At 41.4% G+C, this 13178-nt stretch overlaps 1 protein-coding gene and 1 long non-coding RNA gene across 3 annotated transcripts; one reads left to right on the top strand and one right to left on the bottom strand.

Annotated features, from left to right (window-relative positions):
* The first annotated feature begins 376 nt into the window (after positions 1–376).
* On the top strand, positions 377–13117 carry tecrb (trans-2,3-enoyl-CoA reductase b). 2 transcript variants are annotated; one of them, XM_056372069.1, is made up of 12 exons: positions 377–462; positions 4086–4136; positions 8775–8826; positions 8966–9010; positions 9134–9237; positions 9618–9733; positions 10681–10786; positions 10961–11033; positions 11146–11189; positions 11419–11476; positions 12033–12121; positions 12420–13117. In XM_056372069.1, the coding sequence occupies exons 1-12, from the start codon at positions 448–450 to the stop codon at positions 12591–12593; spliced, it is 927 nt and encodes a 308-aa protein (XP_056228044.1). In that variant the 5' UTR covers positions 377–447; the 3' UTR covers positions 12594–13117. The 2 variants fall into 2 exon arrangements, with proteins under 2 accessions (XP_056228044.1, XP_056228043.1); XM_056372068.1 differs by lacking the exon at positions 377–462 and having other exon boundaries at positions 3833–4136.
* LOC130166458 (uncharacterized) lies at positions 477–2969 on the bottom strand. Its single transcript, XR_008827144.1, has 3 exons — positions 2306–2969; positions 1464–1640; positions 477–1206 (listed from the first exon to the last, which is right to left on the bottom strand). It is a non-coding gene; the product is annotated as an uncharacterized LOC130166458 (long non-coding RNA).
* Positions 13118–13178: the final 61 nt, after the last annotated feature.

The following is a 13178-nucleotide window of genomic DNA, read 5'->3' as shown; positions in this document are numbered from 1 at the left end:
ATGTGCTTGACTAAAGTAAGCAATTCAAAGCCTATAATAAGGTGACAACGACAGTCTACGTGGGCAAATGTAAAAACTTTATTTCTTATACACAAGGAGACCACAATGGACACAGGAATGCATCTAAGCAAGAGAAAGCAAACTTTTAAAGATGAAATAACGTAATAAGTGCAATTGTGACCGTGGGGTTTTTATTTACAGTCTATGGTCGGATAAGTAAGCACAAAAAATCCTATTAGCCACGACTTCTCCCTTTCCTAAAATCTCATTGGCTACGTCGTCGAGCGTGAGGGTGTATTCGTCTGATTTTTTTGCCGGTTTTGATTGGCTGCAGCAACAACGTAGTGCCCGCCTGGTGTGGCCTCAGCAGTGGTACATTACTCCTCTGATTGGACGCTGTCCTGTCACTCATCTGGGATATTAAGGAAGGGGCTGCAAACTGCCAAGATGAAGCACTACGAGGTGAGTAGTGTCCATGAAACTCTAAACCTTGAATGGGGGGGCTTCATGGAGCCAAAATCTAATTAGTCAGACCAACTGGGAATTTTCCTGGGAATTCTCCAAGTGTAAACTCCAGCAGAACAGTCAAATGTAGAGCTTTAAACATGGGCATTCAGGATCGCATGCTGCAAGCTACACCGCCTGTCACGGGCTGGGGGCTGTGACCAGGGTATTGTGGCCTCTCGTACAGGGAAATTAATTGTTTTGCATTTGCCACTGTAAACCCTGAAAGTCAAGCTGCACCTATATGTACGAGGAATTACATTTGCGTCGTGTATTTGTGAAGCTCCCCATTAGAGCTGTATGTGACAAATCTTCTCTGTGTAGGACAATGCTCGGCATCATCGCCATCTCTGGCTGGAATGACTCATGGCGCTTCTTATCTTGTTATTACCCAATAATGCAGGTGAACAGTCAAATGCGCAAATTCAGCCCAGTTAAATCAACCCTCATGGCTTGTGTGTGATTTTAAAAATCAGTCACTCCTCAAAGGAAAAAAAGGGACAGTATTGTGACTACCTGTTGGTAAACACCCATGACTCCCATGCTACTTACCCATTGTAGCCTACTACTTCTACCACCAAAAGAGTTTCTTGAGCACCTAAAACCCATCAGACAGGATCTGAAGCAGTCTGACAGAAACTGAGCCAACCGGTGGCTGCTCCAGTTCCCCGTCTTTCTGTCGACAGATGTGGCTTTTGTAACCTACGAGGGGCAAATCAACATTCAAATGATGACATGAACTGATCAAATTTCTCATAGATTTAGGAATAAAGTTAATGAAAATGTAATTGAAATGATAAGCATGCTCTTAAATTTGAACTTTGTTTCATAATACATGAATAAATCAATAAATAAACTTGGTATAATTAAATCTTTATTGTAATTCACAGTGTTCAGTGTTTCAGCGCTGTTATCAACCTTAGACCACTCCTGCGACCCTTGCAATCTGGTTAACTCACCTCTGCACAGCCATCCTCAGTTATCGCCTCTTACTCTCCAGTATGTGTGGCGACACTCATAGAGGCATTTGAAAACTACTAGCCTGCAAGGTTTTGACGTTTGTATGAAGCTACGGTGTTGTTATTAGGCCAAGGATGCAACTCTTGGACCCACTGAAACGTGTGACTCTTCAGCTTCTGTGAAGAAAAACCACAGATCATCAAACACCAATATATGTGACTGTTACAAAATACTGTGAAGTCACAAGTGTAGGTAACACCTCAAAATACAGCATGTAACCATGGTAGAGGTTTTTGCATTTGCAGTACAGCTTGGTTAACCAGGTCACAGGCACAACAGGTATGCCAAGGCACAAAAATGTGATCGAAGCTGGGTGTGGACTATGACTGACACCATAACCAGTGCAGAGTATGTTAAAGGTAAATACTCACACTGCTGCAAACGGATGCGGTTTGAGTTCATTTTAATTCAATCTTTTAAGAATAGCTTTTATTCTTCACTTTCCCTGCATTGAACGCATTACAGAGCACAACAGATAAAGTTAAACAAAAATACATGATCAAACTAAAAGTACTCAACAGTGATGTTTTTAAGTTACAATACTGTCCTGGAACAAAGATTAAGCTCTAAGTGTTTTCCCCTTGGACCAGTTTATTCATAGTTCCATCACATTTACAGCAGATAGCACCAGAGAGCTGCATCACTTCCACACCGATCTGCCTTTCTGTCACACTGACTGTCCATCACTCTCTGGCAGTGTGTACAAACACTTCCATTTCCAGAGTGTCTGTTAATCTTTCTAAGTGCAGTCCTTCTAGATAAAATAAAAAAAAGCCCTTACCTTCAGATATGAGGTACAGTCAAAACTAGTGACAAAGTAGAAGTCCACTGTCGCAACTAAAGCTTATTTTTCCCCGCTTCATTCTCACCCCAGTGTCCATTTCTGTGACAGACTGTCACTGCCAGACAGAGGCTTTATATAGATGAGAAGGGGGAGGTACAGTGGCAGTGGGTATGCCTGGCACCGCGAGGACTGAGTGGGTTTATTTCCCTGAAGTCTCGACTGCAGTGTCATGTGTCCTGCTTGTTTTAAGCACACATGAATGTGTCATTTGCGCAGTAAAAAAGCAGCTAAATTTATTATTTTATAAAACGACACTTAAAATTTTAAACAGGCAAGTAGCCTTATATTCTGGCAAAATGTGTATTTCAAGCCAGAAAACTGAATCACTGTTTTCATGCTTGTTTTTCTACATTGTCATGTGACACAGTAAATCAAAGTGAGGTGAAAATGCATTGGTCACTGGTGTCTACCGGAAGACATCCAAACGTGTGTCCAAATTCAATGTTGATGGAGTAGAAGAGATGGTGATCTTTCACATAACAGAACATATTTCATTGGTACCCACAGATTTTCATTCTGTATATTCATCCATTCAAGTCCATAAATAGAAAAAACGATGCCACTTGTGACTATATGTCTTTCATTCATTATGGAAACTGTATCCCGAGAGTTGAGTGGGGGTGGGGGTGGGGGGGGGGGGGGTGGCTGGCTTCACCAAGGGGAATGCCCTGAGTTAAGCCCTCAGAGTCTGGAGTATTATCATCCCTTGGTGGCAGGAAAGGGTGACTCCCCATGTGTTTGGTTTCAAGGAAGAACATGTGAGACCCTGAACTGGGTCTGGCAGGTGTCTCCCAGCAGGTGAAATGGATAGTGATGGACATACGAGCTGTAGTTAGAGTGGACTACAGTTGGTTTACATACACACACAGTCACTGATTGAATGGCAGCATAGTGTGATTGACAGCAAAGCCGTGACATCACTACATAGGTGTAGATGGATGGGGGTCTGTAGGGAGAGGGCTGTTTATGCAGAGTTGGCAGTAGACATTTATATTTAGCTGGTAGAGGAAGAGAAGGGGTCAAACTAGGAAAATAGGGCTGCTGTTTGTCATAATACCTCTCCTCCAACCTCCCACTTAGCCAGGGGTCGAGAGGTGGCACAGGTCATCAGGTGTCTTTTTTTAGGGAGGGGTTATATTTCAAAACCATGTCATTGATGCCCTGAAATGAAGCTGCCACTCTCGGCTCTAGAAGTTTCCCTCATGAGGTACACACAGATGATCTATCGTGGACAGTTTGCCAGGGGGATACTGGGCATTCCTGTGTATGCAACTGTGCACACACACATGTGGTATATGTCTGCGCGCCAGGGGTCGGCTGGCAGTTAAATAAAGCAGCGTGCCAGGAGTGAAGGAATGAGAGAGGGGCAAAAAGGGAGGGAGAGTGAGAGAATGACAGAGAGGAGGAAGAAGAGGGAGGGGCAGAGGAGCAGGAGGGGGGAGACAGATTTATTTCCACAGCTGAGTGCTGCCCCTCTCCTCTTGGTGAGCATCTGAGACAGTCAAGAGTGACAAGAGAAGCAAGGGGAAGAGCGAGGGGAACAAGGGAATAAACTGAGTGCAGGAGGAGGACTGTGGACATGGATGCCCTAGCACTAGAGGCCACCAGCGGTAAAAAGACGGCTAATGGCGTGGCAGTGGCTGCCCCGCTGCCAGTGCAAGCCCCCGTCAAACGCAAACCTGCTAAAAAAGCTAAAAAGGCTGTTGTTTTCTTTGAGGTGGAGATACTGGATGCCAAGACCAAGGACAAGCTCTGCTTCCTGGACAAGGTGAGAACTTATTTCTTTTGTTTTTTTCATTTATTTAAAACAGGTTTAATTGTCCTTGTGTCTGTATGCTTTGCTAAATTCAACAGGTGCAATATGTCTGGTCCTGTGTTACTGTAAAACACAGACGTGTGTGTATGTGCGTCAGGCGGTTTCTACAACACCGTAGAGCTGCTGTAGCTGTAGCCCTCGCTGTCAGTCAGTGGGTGTGTAACTGCGAGTGTAACTGTCTGTGCTCATGAGAGCCCTTTCACACATATGACACAACACTGCTGGGTTTTGGCACGCACAGGCACAGGAGGTGGACAAAATGTCGTAAACAACTGTACAATTGTCCACACCAGTGGGACAGCCCTGCAACAAATACTGCAACTGTGAAAGTTTCACCTTTCATTGCGACTGTGTTCGAGATTCAACTCCATAGTCATTGTGTGTGTAGACATAACCCACCTTACAATACAAGACATTACAACGCCACCTCAGTTTGTGAATGAGCAGCAGAGAAAACATCTCTATCAAATGTATTTTTTATATAATAATCATGGCATACAATTTGTGAGGATATATCATCATTAATATATGATTCCTGATATTCATAATTTTCCTTTTGTTCAAGCAGCGGGAGATATTTTTGTGAAATTGAAGGTGGCACAACTGTTTTTGTTTTACCACAGCACTTTGGAAAATATGTCCAGAAACTATATCTCTGTATGTGAAGTAATTTTAGGAAAGTATATTATCTCATCACTTCATGTTATCTCATATATTACATTCATTTTGGTGCCAGTCACGCCAAATCTTTGGCTGTGGCCTTCAGCAGCAGGTTTTGGATATCTGGAAGGATATCTCCTTCTGTACATCGTTTACCAGAAACCAACCACAGACCTAGCAACTGGAAAGATTTCTGCTTTTGAAATGTAGCTTGAAGCGTCTGGAAGGAATTTTATATGCTCCAATATGTTTCATTGAGAGGACAAGGACCTGAGTATTGACTTAGTTGTTAGCCAGTTTGATATTCTGGCACTTATTAGGATGTTGTTCTTTTTATATTTTGTGAAAACAGAAACAAAAATCTGTTTCCATATTGCATTATCAGTTGTGATAGATGAAGAGTTTTGTACTCACTATGGGTGCAGCACAGCTGGAGAGCAGAGCTGAATGGGAAAACAGTGTTTACAGGCTAAAATGCAAATGCTATATATTCTGAAAAAAAAAAGTTAAGTCAGAATCAGGGATGTTTATCTTTTACACGCACGCATGCAAAGTATAAGTACATGGCACATGGAATAATGTAAAATAAAAACATGATAATACCTACATCAACGCTTATGTCAAACAACACACACCAGACTTCAGGGGAAAAATAATTCAAATTCATAGTAAATGATCTGGATCTGCCCCAAAATTAGATGGGTGCTTCCCTGCCCTGTTCCCTGTCTTCCCCAAGTTCACTGCAAATCCGCTCAGTACTTTTCACATAATCCTGCTGACAAATAAAGAGATTAAGGAGAAAACATAAGCTCCTTGTCAGAGGTAATGATATTTATTGGTGCGCAAGATGTGTAAAATTGGAGCAAGTGTTATTGTGTAAATCTTTTACTACGTGTTTATGATAATGGAAAATTGAATGATTAGTTTTGTTTTGTTTTTTTGCATTTGCATTATTTTCTATTTTATTTAGTGGCTATATGAATGCAATATGCAGCTTACGTGTAACAGATTTTCTTGATGCGGGAAATTCAACATCACTGGACATCATCACTTCACTTAAAGTTTTTATTTTTTAATAGGTATTTGCAAGGCCAGTGGGATATTGAGTGATGGAGTTGTTGTTGTGTTTATCGGGACTAAAGGATGTCACTGTTGTATTAGCCACATGTAATTTGATAGGATGTTTAAGCCTATTGTTTTATCAGGTATATCTAGAGTAAATAGTACTTGGCCTTCACTTTGTTATTTTAGTGTTAGACGGCTTTTATCTGTTAGTGCTCTGCCTGTAAGTCAGTGCTGTTGCATTAGAAGGGTTTAGTGCATTGTTGGTGTGAGGGCTGTTGGTGTATAGAGTTGCATTAGTCAAGTTTACAGTGGTGTTACCAAGGGCTGCTCCTCAAGACCCCAACACATAAGGTGCTATCCTTACTGGATTATAGCCTGTTGTCGGCTTAGCAGAGTTTCCATGGTGATAGCATCTACAATATTAACACCTTTGGAGAGGCCGTTCACAGATATGACAGATATAGATCCGGACCTGGAAAGAGGGCCCTTTGGGGGGACTGGTTTCCTAAAGTAGGCTAACAGAGCTGGGTCAGTACAGTGTTTAAGACAGACTCAGCCATCTCAATACTGAATAAATCCTGTAGAACGACGGGAGGGTGTCAGGGGTCACAGAGAGGTGGTTCCTCAATGATGTCATCCTGCTGAAAATGGCACGTGGTCTTCAGTGGGACGTGACTAGGAGCCAGTTCATGTACAGTGCTAAATTTCTTCTGTCTACTGCAGATGGATCATACAGTCTGTGAGGAAAACCACAGAACAACTGAAACTCTTTGGGAGTTCAATTGAAAAGCAATTACAGAATGTAAATCTGTTGATCGGGTTTATAATTTGTTGTTGTTGTGTCATAAAAAAAAAAAAAAAAAAGAACAAATAGTTTCCTTAAATTTCCAGTCTTTTTAAAGATGCCTTGAAAAGTAAAATGTTTTGGGCAATTTTTGCTAACATTAGCACTGAGATCCTTTATCAGTGCTACAGTCTTCATATTGAACACTTTCATACAGCTGTTTAGTACAGTGCTGGGTATTTAATTACATTCTGTCCAAAAGCTTAGTGCCATCTAACAAAGATGAAACATAAAAACTTTTAACAGTTGAATTTGTCCTTGTGGCTCAAATTCCCGTAGAGTTCAGTGGTATAATGGTTTAACAGTAAATTGCCATTGACTGTTTTGAGTTAAACATTCATGCAGCCTAATACACAAACATGTAGATTTATTAGCTCCTCATAATGACACATTTATGGAATTACTGTATATGCTTTCATAATTTCTTGCTCTTGTGTCACACCTGTGCTGGGACAGTATGATTGCTTTAGGTATAAATTTCAAACAAGCATCTTAGCTCTCCTCATCCAGGCCAGCAGGTAAATATAGACCTTCAGCTAAAATGTTTTGAGAAACCAGTCACTGGAATCATAAATGTCAAAGGCTTGAGAGAAATCAGATGCTGATGCCTGAGCTGCTATAATGATGTCAATGTGCAGCTGATATTGCAGGGTTTGTTTTTATTGTAATGAGGAATTTTCTGGTGCATTGTTTTAGTTAATGAGTTGACAACTATCCGTTTGCATGTATTTCAATTCAGTAACTTGCAGTGCTTTAAAAGATGCACGGTCCATCACTTACAAAATAGCGAAGGAAGGGTTGATCACCTCTTCGCATGTTTTTAAGTTCGTTTTTATAGCCGACTATTTTTAAACTATGATTTTGTTCGTCCATTACTAACAGAGGTGGATAAAGTACACAGCTCCATTACTTGATCGAGTCATTTGCTTTTAAAAATACTTAAGTATTCAAAAGTTGTTAATGCATTGTTGTATTGTTCCACAGTGTATTTACTGAACCTTCCTGTGTGGAGTTTGAATGTTCTCCCTGTGCTGGTTCTCTCCGGGTTCTCCGGCTTCCTCCCCCAGTCCAAAAACATGGCAACTCTAAAGTGCCCATAGTTTGTCTCTATATGTCAGCCCTGCGATAGACTGGCGACCTGTCCAGGGTGTACCCCGCCCTCGCCCAATGTCAGCTGGGATTGGCTCCAGACCCCCTGCGACCCTATAAGGATAAGTGGTACAGATAATTGATGGATGTAGAAGTTGCAGTTTGGTCGTGGTAAACACAGCAAACATTTAAACGAAAGGAATCTCTCTTTATTTCTAAAGTTTATAACATGGACTTAAGATATTTTTCTTCAAAGTAACGAATACTTCATAGAAATGTAGTGGAGTCAAAAGTACAATATTTGTGTTTTAAGTGTAGTGGAGTAAAAGTTTTGGAGTTTCCAAAAAAAAAAAATACTCAAGTAAAGTTCAGTTACTCAAAAAATATACTTAAGTACAATAGTCAAATACTTGGTTACTGTCCACCCCTGAAAACAGAAGAGTATCAGGGAGGCGTGTAGTGCGTGAGCTGCCTCAACTCAAACAGATAAAGGCGTTTGACTTTAAATCACTGGACTCACCCTCAGTCCAGGGGGATTCACTGCTCCATTATCCCACCTTTAACAGCTGTGTGTGTGTGTCCACATTTGCTTTGCTGTGCTCTTCATGTTTCTGTTGTGTTGTCTCTGTGTTTATATTTGGTGTAGTTGGCAGCCTGGCAGAAGGTCGTGTACTTTAGCTGTTGTTATGTATGGGCGCGCGCGCGCGCGTGTGTGTGTGTGTGTGTGTATGCATTTGTCGAGGTTCTCTGAAACCCTAATACCAGCTGTTAAACAGCCCACATTCATGGGGTGTGTGGGCACAGCCAGAGCTAAATTTACCCCTAATCACCATCATAAATGGAGAACGGGGTTATCATCTGTACCTTTGTGTTTGTGTGTGTCTGTCTATGCGTGTGTGTCCCTCCACTTATTATTGTGGTGTTATTTGTAGGTCGAGCCAAATGCCACTATTGGGGAGATCAAGTCGATGTTCCACAAGAGCCGTGAGTGCAATCTCTCTACAAACAACTCAAGCCTCATAAATCTCATCTATGATGAAGGAACTCTTCAAAGAGCACATAGAAACACTGACTTTATTTTCTGTCTAAAGATGTGTGTGACGTATTTATCTGTCCTTTTCAGATCCTCAGTGGTACCCAGCCAGACAGTCCATTCGCCTCGACCCCAGTAAGTCAGCTACAGTGTTTATCAGTATAAATAAAGTAAATGAGGAGTGGTTCGCGCTACAATCAGCTCCTAATTTGTTGTAAATCTCAAGAGTGCGTAAGAGTTAATGTGTGTGTTTTTCAGAGGGGAAGTCTCTGAAGGATGAGGATGTTCTGCAGCATCTTCCTGTGGGAACCACGGCAACCTTCTACTTCAGAGACCTGGGAGCCCAGATCAGCTGGGTCACAGTGAGTGCAACACAGAGACGTCCAAATACGGGAAAACGTGTCGTGCTGTCACAGTCAGACACAGTCCTGACTAGCCCACATACATCAGAGTGCGAGTGGGATCAAGCAGAGCTATATTGAGATTTCCCACTGGGTAAAAAGGGAGAAGGGGGCAGAAGTTTCCTCCTGACCCTGAAGTTAATTTGCTGTAGTAAAGTTCACTCTTAAAGTTAAAGTTGTATTAGCTCTGCTGTGAAAAGGAGGCGAGACAGGTAGAGACGCAATAAGCAGAGGGATTTATAAATGTATAATTCTAACACATCAAAGCAGCAGGATATCAATCACAACACACTAGACTGAGCCAAGGATCTGACTTACCCTGTCCTACTTTCTTTTTCCAGGTCTTTCTGACAGAGTACACTGGTCCTTTGGTCATCTATCTGATGTTCTACTTCAGGGTTCCCTTCATCTACGCACCCAAATATGACTTTACCACCAGTAAACACTGGGTCGTACAGTGAGTGTCTCCAACACACCTTCACTAACATTTCATATAGTTAGTTAACGGGTTAGTTAGTAAGTAACAAACTACATTGACTTCAGTATTGTACTTAAATATTTTTCCAGTATGTGTACTTTACTTGGGTATTATTTTTTAACTACACTTAAAGACAAATATTGTGCTTTTGACTCCACTGCATTTCTATGAAGTAGTTACTTTGAAGCAGAGCTTTTTGTCTGGAATGAATTTTCTTTTAGTTTTGAAAATGTGATAGACCATACGCTGTTTTCATCACAGGAGAAAAACCAATCACAGCAAACTATTGGCTAATGGCTATTTCTATTGGCTTTGTAGCATTTTCTACAAGCTTTTTATTCCACAGGTTCTACAGTCAGTCGGCTCATTCAGTGGGTTGATTCAGAGTCGTTAGGTTCAGTAAATACACTGTGGAACAATAAAACAATGTGTTGACAAAAAAAGAACTTTTGAATACTTAAGTATTTTACAGTAAAAGCAAGTACTGCAGTACTTTAACTGAAGTAAAAACTTGACTGACAACTGTCACTTGTATTGGAGAAATATTCGACCGGCAGGATCTGTACTTTGCCTCCAGTAATGGAGCTGTGGACTTTATCCACATCTGTCACCACCAGTGGTTTGGTCACAGCAGGCAGGCATCTCCGCATAAAGTTGAATGTTTCTCAACAAGTCGGAGGAAAAAAAAGCTATTTGCTTTCTTGGCAAAAGTTAGTTAAAGTTAGGAAATACCCATTTTCCCCAAAATGTCAAACTATCGCTTTAATAGAGCTTTTTTTCATGTCAGCCACCCTAAAAATCCTCTCGCTCTCGGACAATATGATGAAATTGTCGGCGCCTTGTTCTCATTGGCAGGAGGCCACGTGTTTGCATCCTCCTTTTAATTACTGTAGGTGGGCTAATTCAAGTGTTTCTGCCTTTTCCAGTCTCGCCTGTATGTGTCACTCTTTCCACTACGTTAAGAGACTGTTGGAGACGCTGTTTGTCCATCGCTTCTCTCATGGAACAATGCCGTTACGCAACATCTTTAAGGTGAGATACATTCTCCTGCTCAAACTCTTGCCACGCATGAATGTGTCCAAAGATGTGCTGTAGTTTGTGTGGCGTAAAAGGTGAATAATTGATTGTGTATGATCTGAAAAAGTGTATCTCTGCCACCACAAGTAAGTCTCAGTGACAATGGTCCTGTCACGTACTCTGTTTCAGAACTGTACGTACTACTGGGGCTTCGCAGCCTGGATGGCGTATTATATCAACCACCCGTTGTATACACCGCCAAGTGAGTATGCGCCGAACCCACACGTGCAAACACACAACACTCATATACCGTGTTGTCATACCACTGTAACTCCTTCCTTCATCATAACTTATGTTATTTTATCTTGTTGCAGTCTATGGGGAGCAACAGATAAGACTGGCGCTCATCATATTCTTGGTGAGAATCTTTCTGTCCTCAACACTTTGTTCCGTTACGTATCTTGCATCGTTTACGTTGACTGATAAAAATAAACAAACGTCCTTTACGCCATTTAAAAAGTATTTCTACCTCATTAGTTTTCATCTCTTTGTCGATCTTGTCGAGAGTTTTTGCAGATACAGGCCCTGACTTTAACACACGCTCTAATAAAATCACTTGTATGACATTATTAATGTTTTCTTTTCAGTTCTGTCAGATCGGCAACTTTTCCATTCACATTGCTCTTCGGAACCTCCGTCCACCAGGTACGCACACACCTGTCACATCTGTACATCTGTCACACCTGTAACACCTGTCAAACCTGTCACACCTGTACATCTGTCACACCTGTAACACCTGTCAAACCTGTCAAACCTGTCACACCTGTACATCTGACTCTCACTCAGACACACAACTGTATAGCTCTGGTCAGAGTGAACGTTAAGCTTATTTTCTGGCATGCCTTTTTCTTCCCCCTTAAAATAAAAATTCCAATGGATATTTGACCAGTTATTTTTAGAAGTCCCTGTGATAAACTCACAGGCCATAGTTAATGATCCATAAATAAAAAACAACTCAATGCAAATCAGTTTATCCAATTATATTTGAGTGCTTTTCAAAAGCCCTTGAAAACATGATTTCACATTTGAAGTGTTTCTCTATAATATTAAATATAGGTCAGATTAAGGTTAATTTAGAATATCATCAGTGGTCAGTATGTTTTACTTTTGATATTCAGCCAAAATGTGAACATTTAAACAAGTGGATGAGTTTAAAAAAAAAAAAAGATGACATTCCCTTTCCTTTTCTTTCTTCATCCAGGCTCTAAGACCAGGAAGATTCCCTATCCAACCAAGAATCCCTTCACCTGGATCTTCCTGCTGGTCTCCTGCCCCAACTACACCTATGAGGTAACATGCTTTATTCATGACGGGAGCTGATAGTACTTAAGTTTTCAGTGTGAACACAATAATCATTTCTTGAAAATAGAATAGGGAATTGTCGTACATAACAGTAACTGCATGGCTGGAAGACTTCGGAGATGAGTCCACCTGGTTATATTGTCTCGTGTGTAGCTATTTGAACTGTATGTCTTTTTTTTCCTTTGTCTGCCTTGACAAAACACTGAAAGATGAATTCATGTTTTACCTGGGACTGCTGCCCTCTGCTGGTATCAGTCTGTGTCTAACATCCCTCCTCCTGTTGCAGCTGGGCTCCTGGCTTGGCTTCACAGTCATGACGCAGTGCCTGCCGGTGGCTTTCTTCACCTTGGTGGGTTTCATCCAGATGACCGTCTGGGCCAAGGGGAAGCACCGAAGCTACCTGAAGGAGTTCCGCGACTACCCTCCCCTCCGCTCACCAATCCTGCCTTTCATCCTGTAGAGGACTATTTGGCCGCTCTCTAACCCATCCAGCTCTCCCTGGTTGTAGGAGTCAAATATCCTCAACCCTGAGACGACGGTGCACCTCCCCTTTTCCCTCCTCCAAAATCTACACCAGAATTCATTAGATTGACTGACAGAATCTAACACTTTTCCTTTCCTGCCCAACCAGATGTTCTCTCTCCCTTCCTCTCCCGTCTTGTTAAGTGAAAATATAAAACACTTCACTTGCTAATTTTTTTTTTTTTTTTAACCACAAACACATTCTGATTGATTAACTGGCTTATGTTCATTTGAGCTCCCAGAACAGTTTTCACCTTCAAGCTACCCAGTGTGTACTGCAAGATGTCCAACCACTCTTATGTCTTCTAATACTGTTGTTTGGGGGCTGACTCTGCATCTGGTGAAATTCAGCAAATCTTAAAACTGTTCAGTTTTGATATCCATTACTCTTAGACCATGACCGCATTCAATATTTGTGTGGTGTGATTAAGTAATTTATTAAAAAAAAGGGTAAACAAAAAATGTTGTTGCTTTGCTCAGTTCTGTACAATATTACAAGTGTTTCAAAGACTCGATGCCCTGC

The sequence above is a fragment of the Seriola aureovittata genome, chromosome 3, assembly GCF_021018895.1.
Source record: "Seriola aureovittata isolate HTS-2021-v1 ecotype China chromosome 3, ASM2101889v1, whole genome shotgun sequence".
NCBI lineage: Eukaryota > Metazoa > Chordata > Actinopteri > Carangiformes > Carangidae > Seriola > Seriola aureovittata.
This window is presented reverse-complemented; position numbering and strand designations above follow the sequence as displayed.

Coding starts and splice junctions, on each gene's coding strand:
- tecrb (XM_056372068.1), top strand. CDS start 3,948: ATGGATGCCCTAGCACTAGAGGCCACCAGCGGTAAAAAGACGGCTAAT. Junction 11,190..11,418: donor TGGCGCTCATCATATTCTTG/GTGAGAATCTTT, acceptor TTTTCTTTTCAG/TTCTGTCAGATCGGCAACTT. Junction 12,122..12,419: donor GCCCCAACTACACCTATGAG/GTAACATGCTTT, acceptor CTCCTGTTGCAG/CTGGGCTCCTGGCTTGGCTT.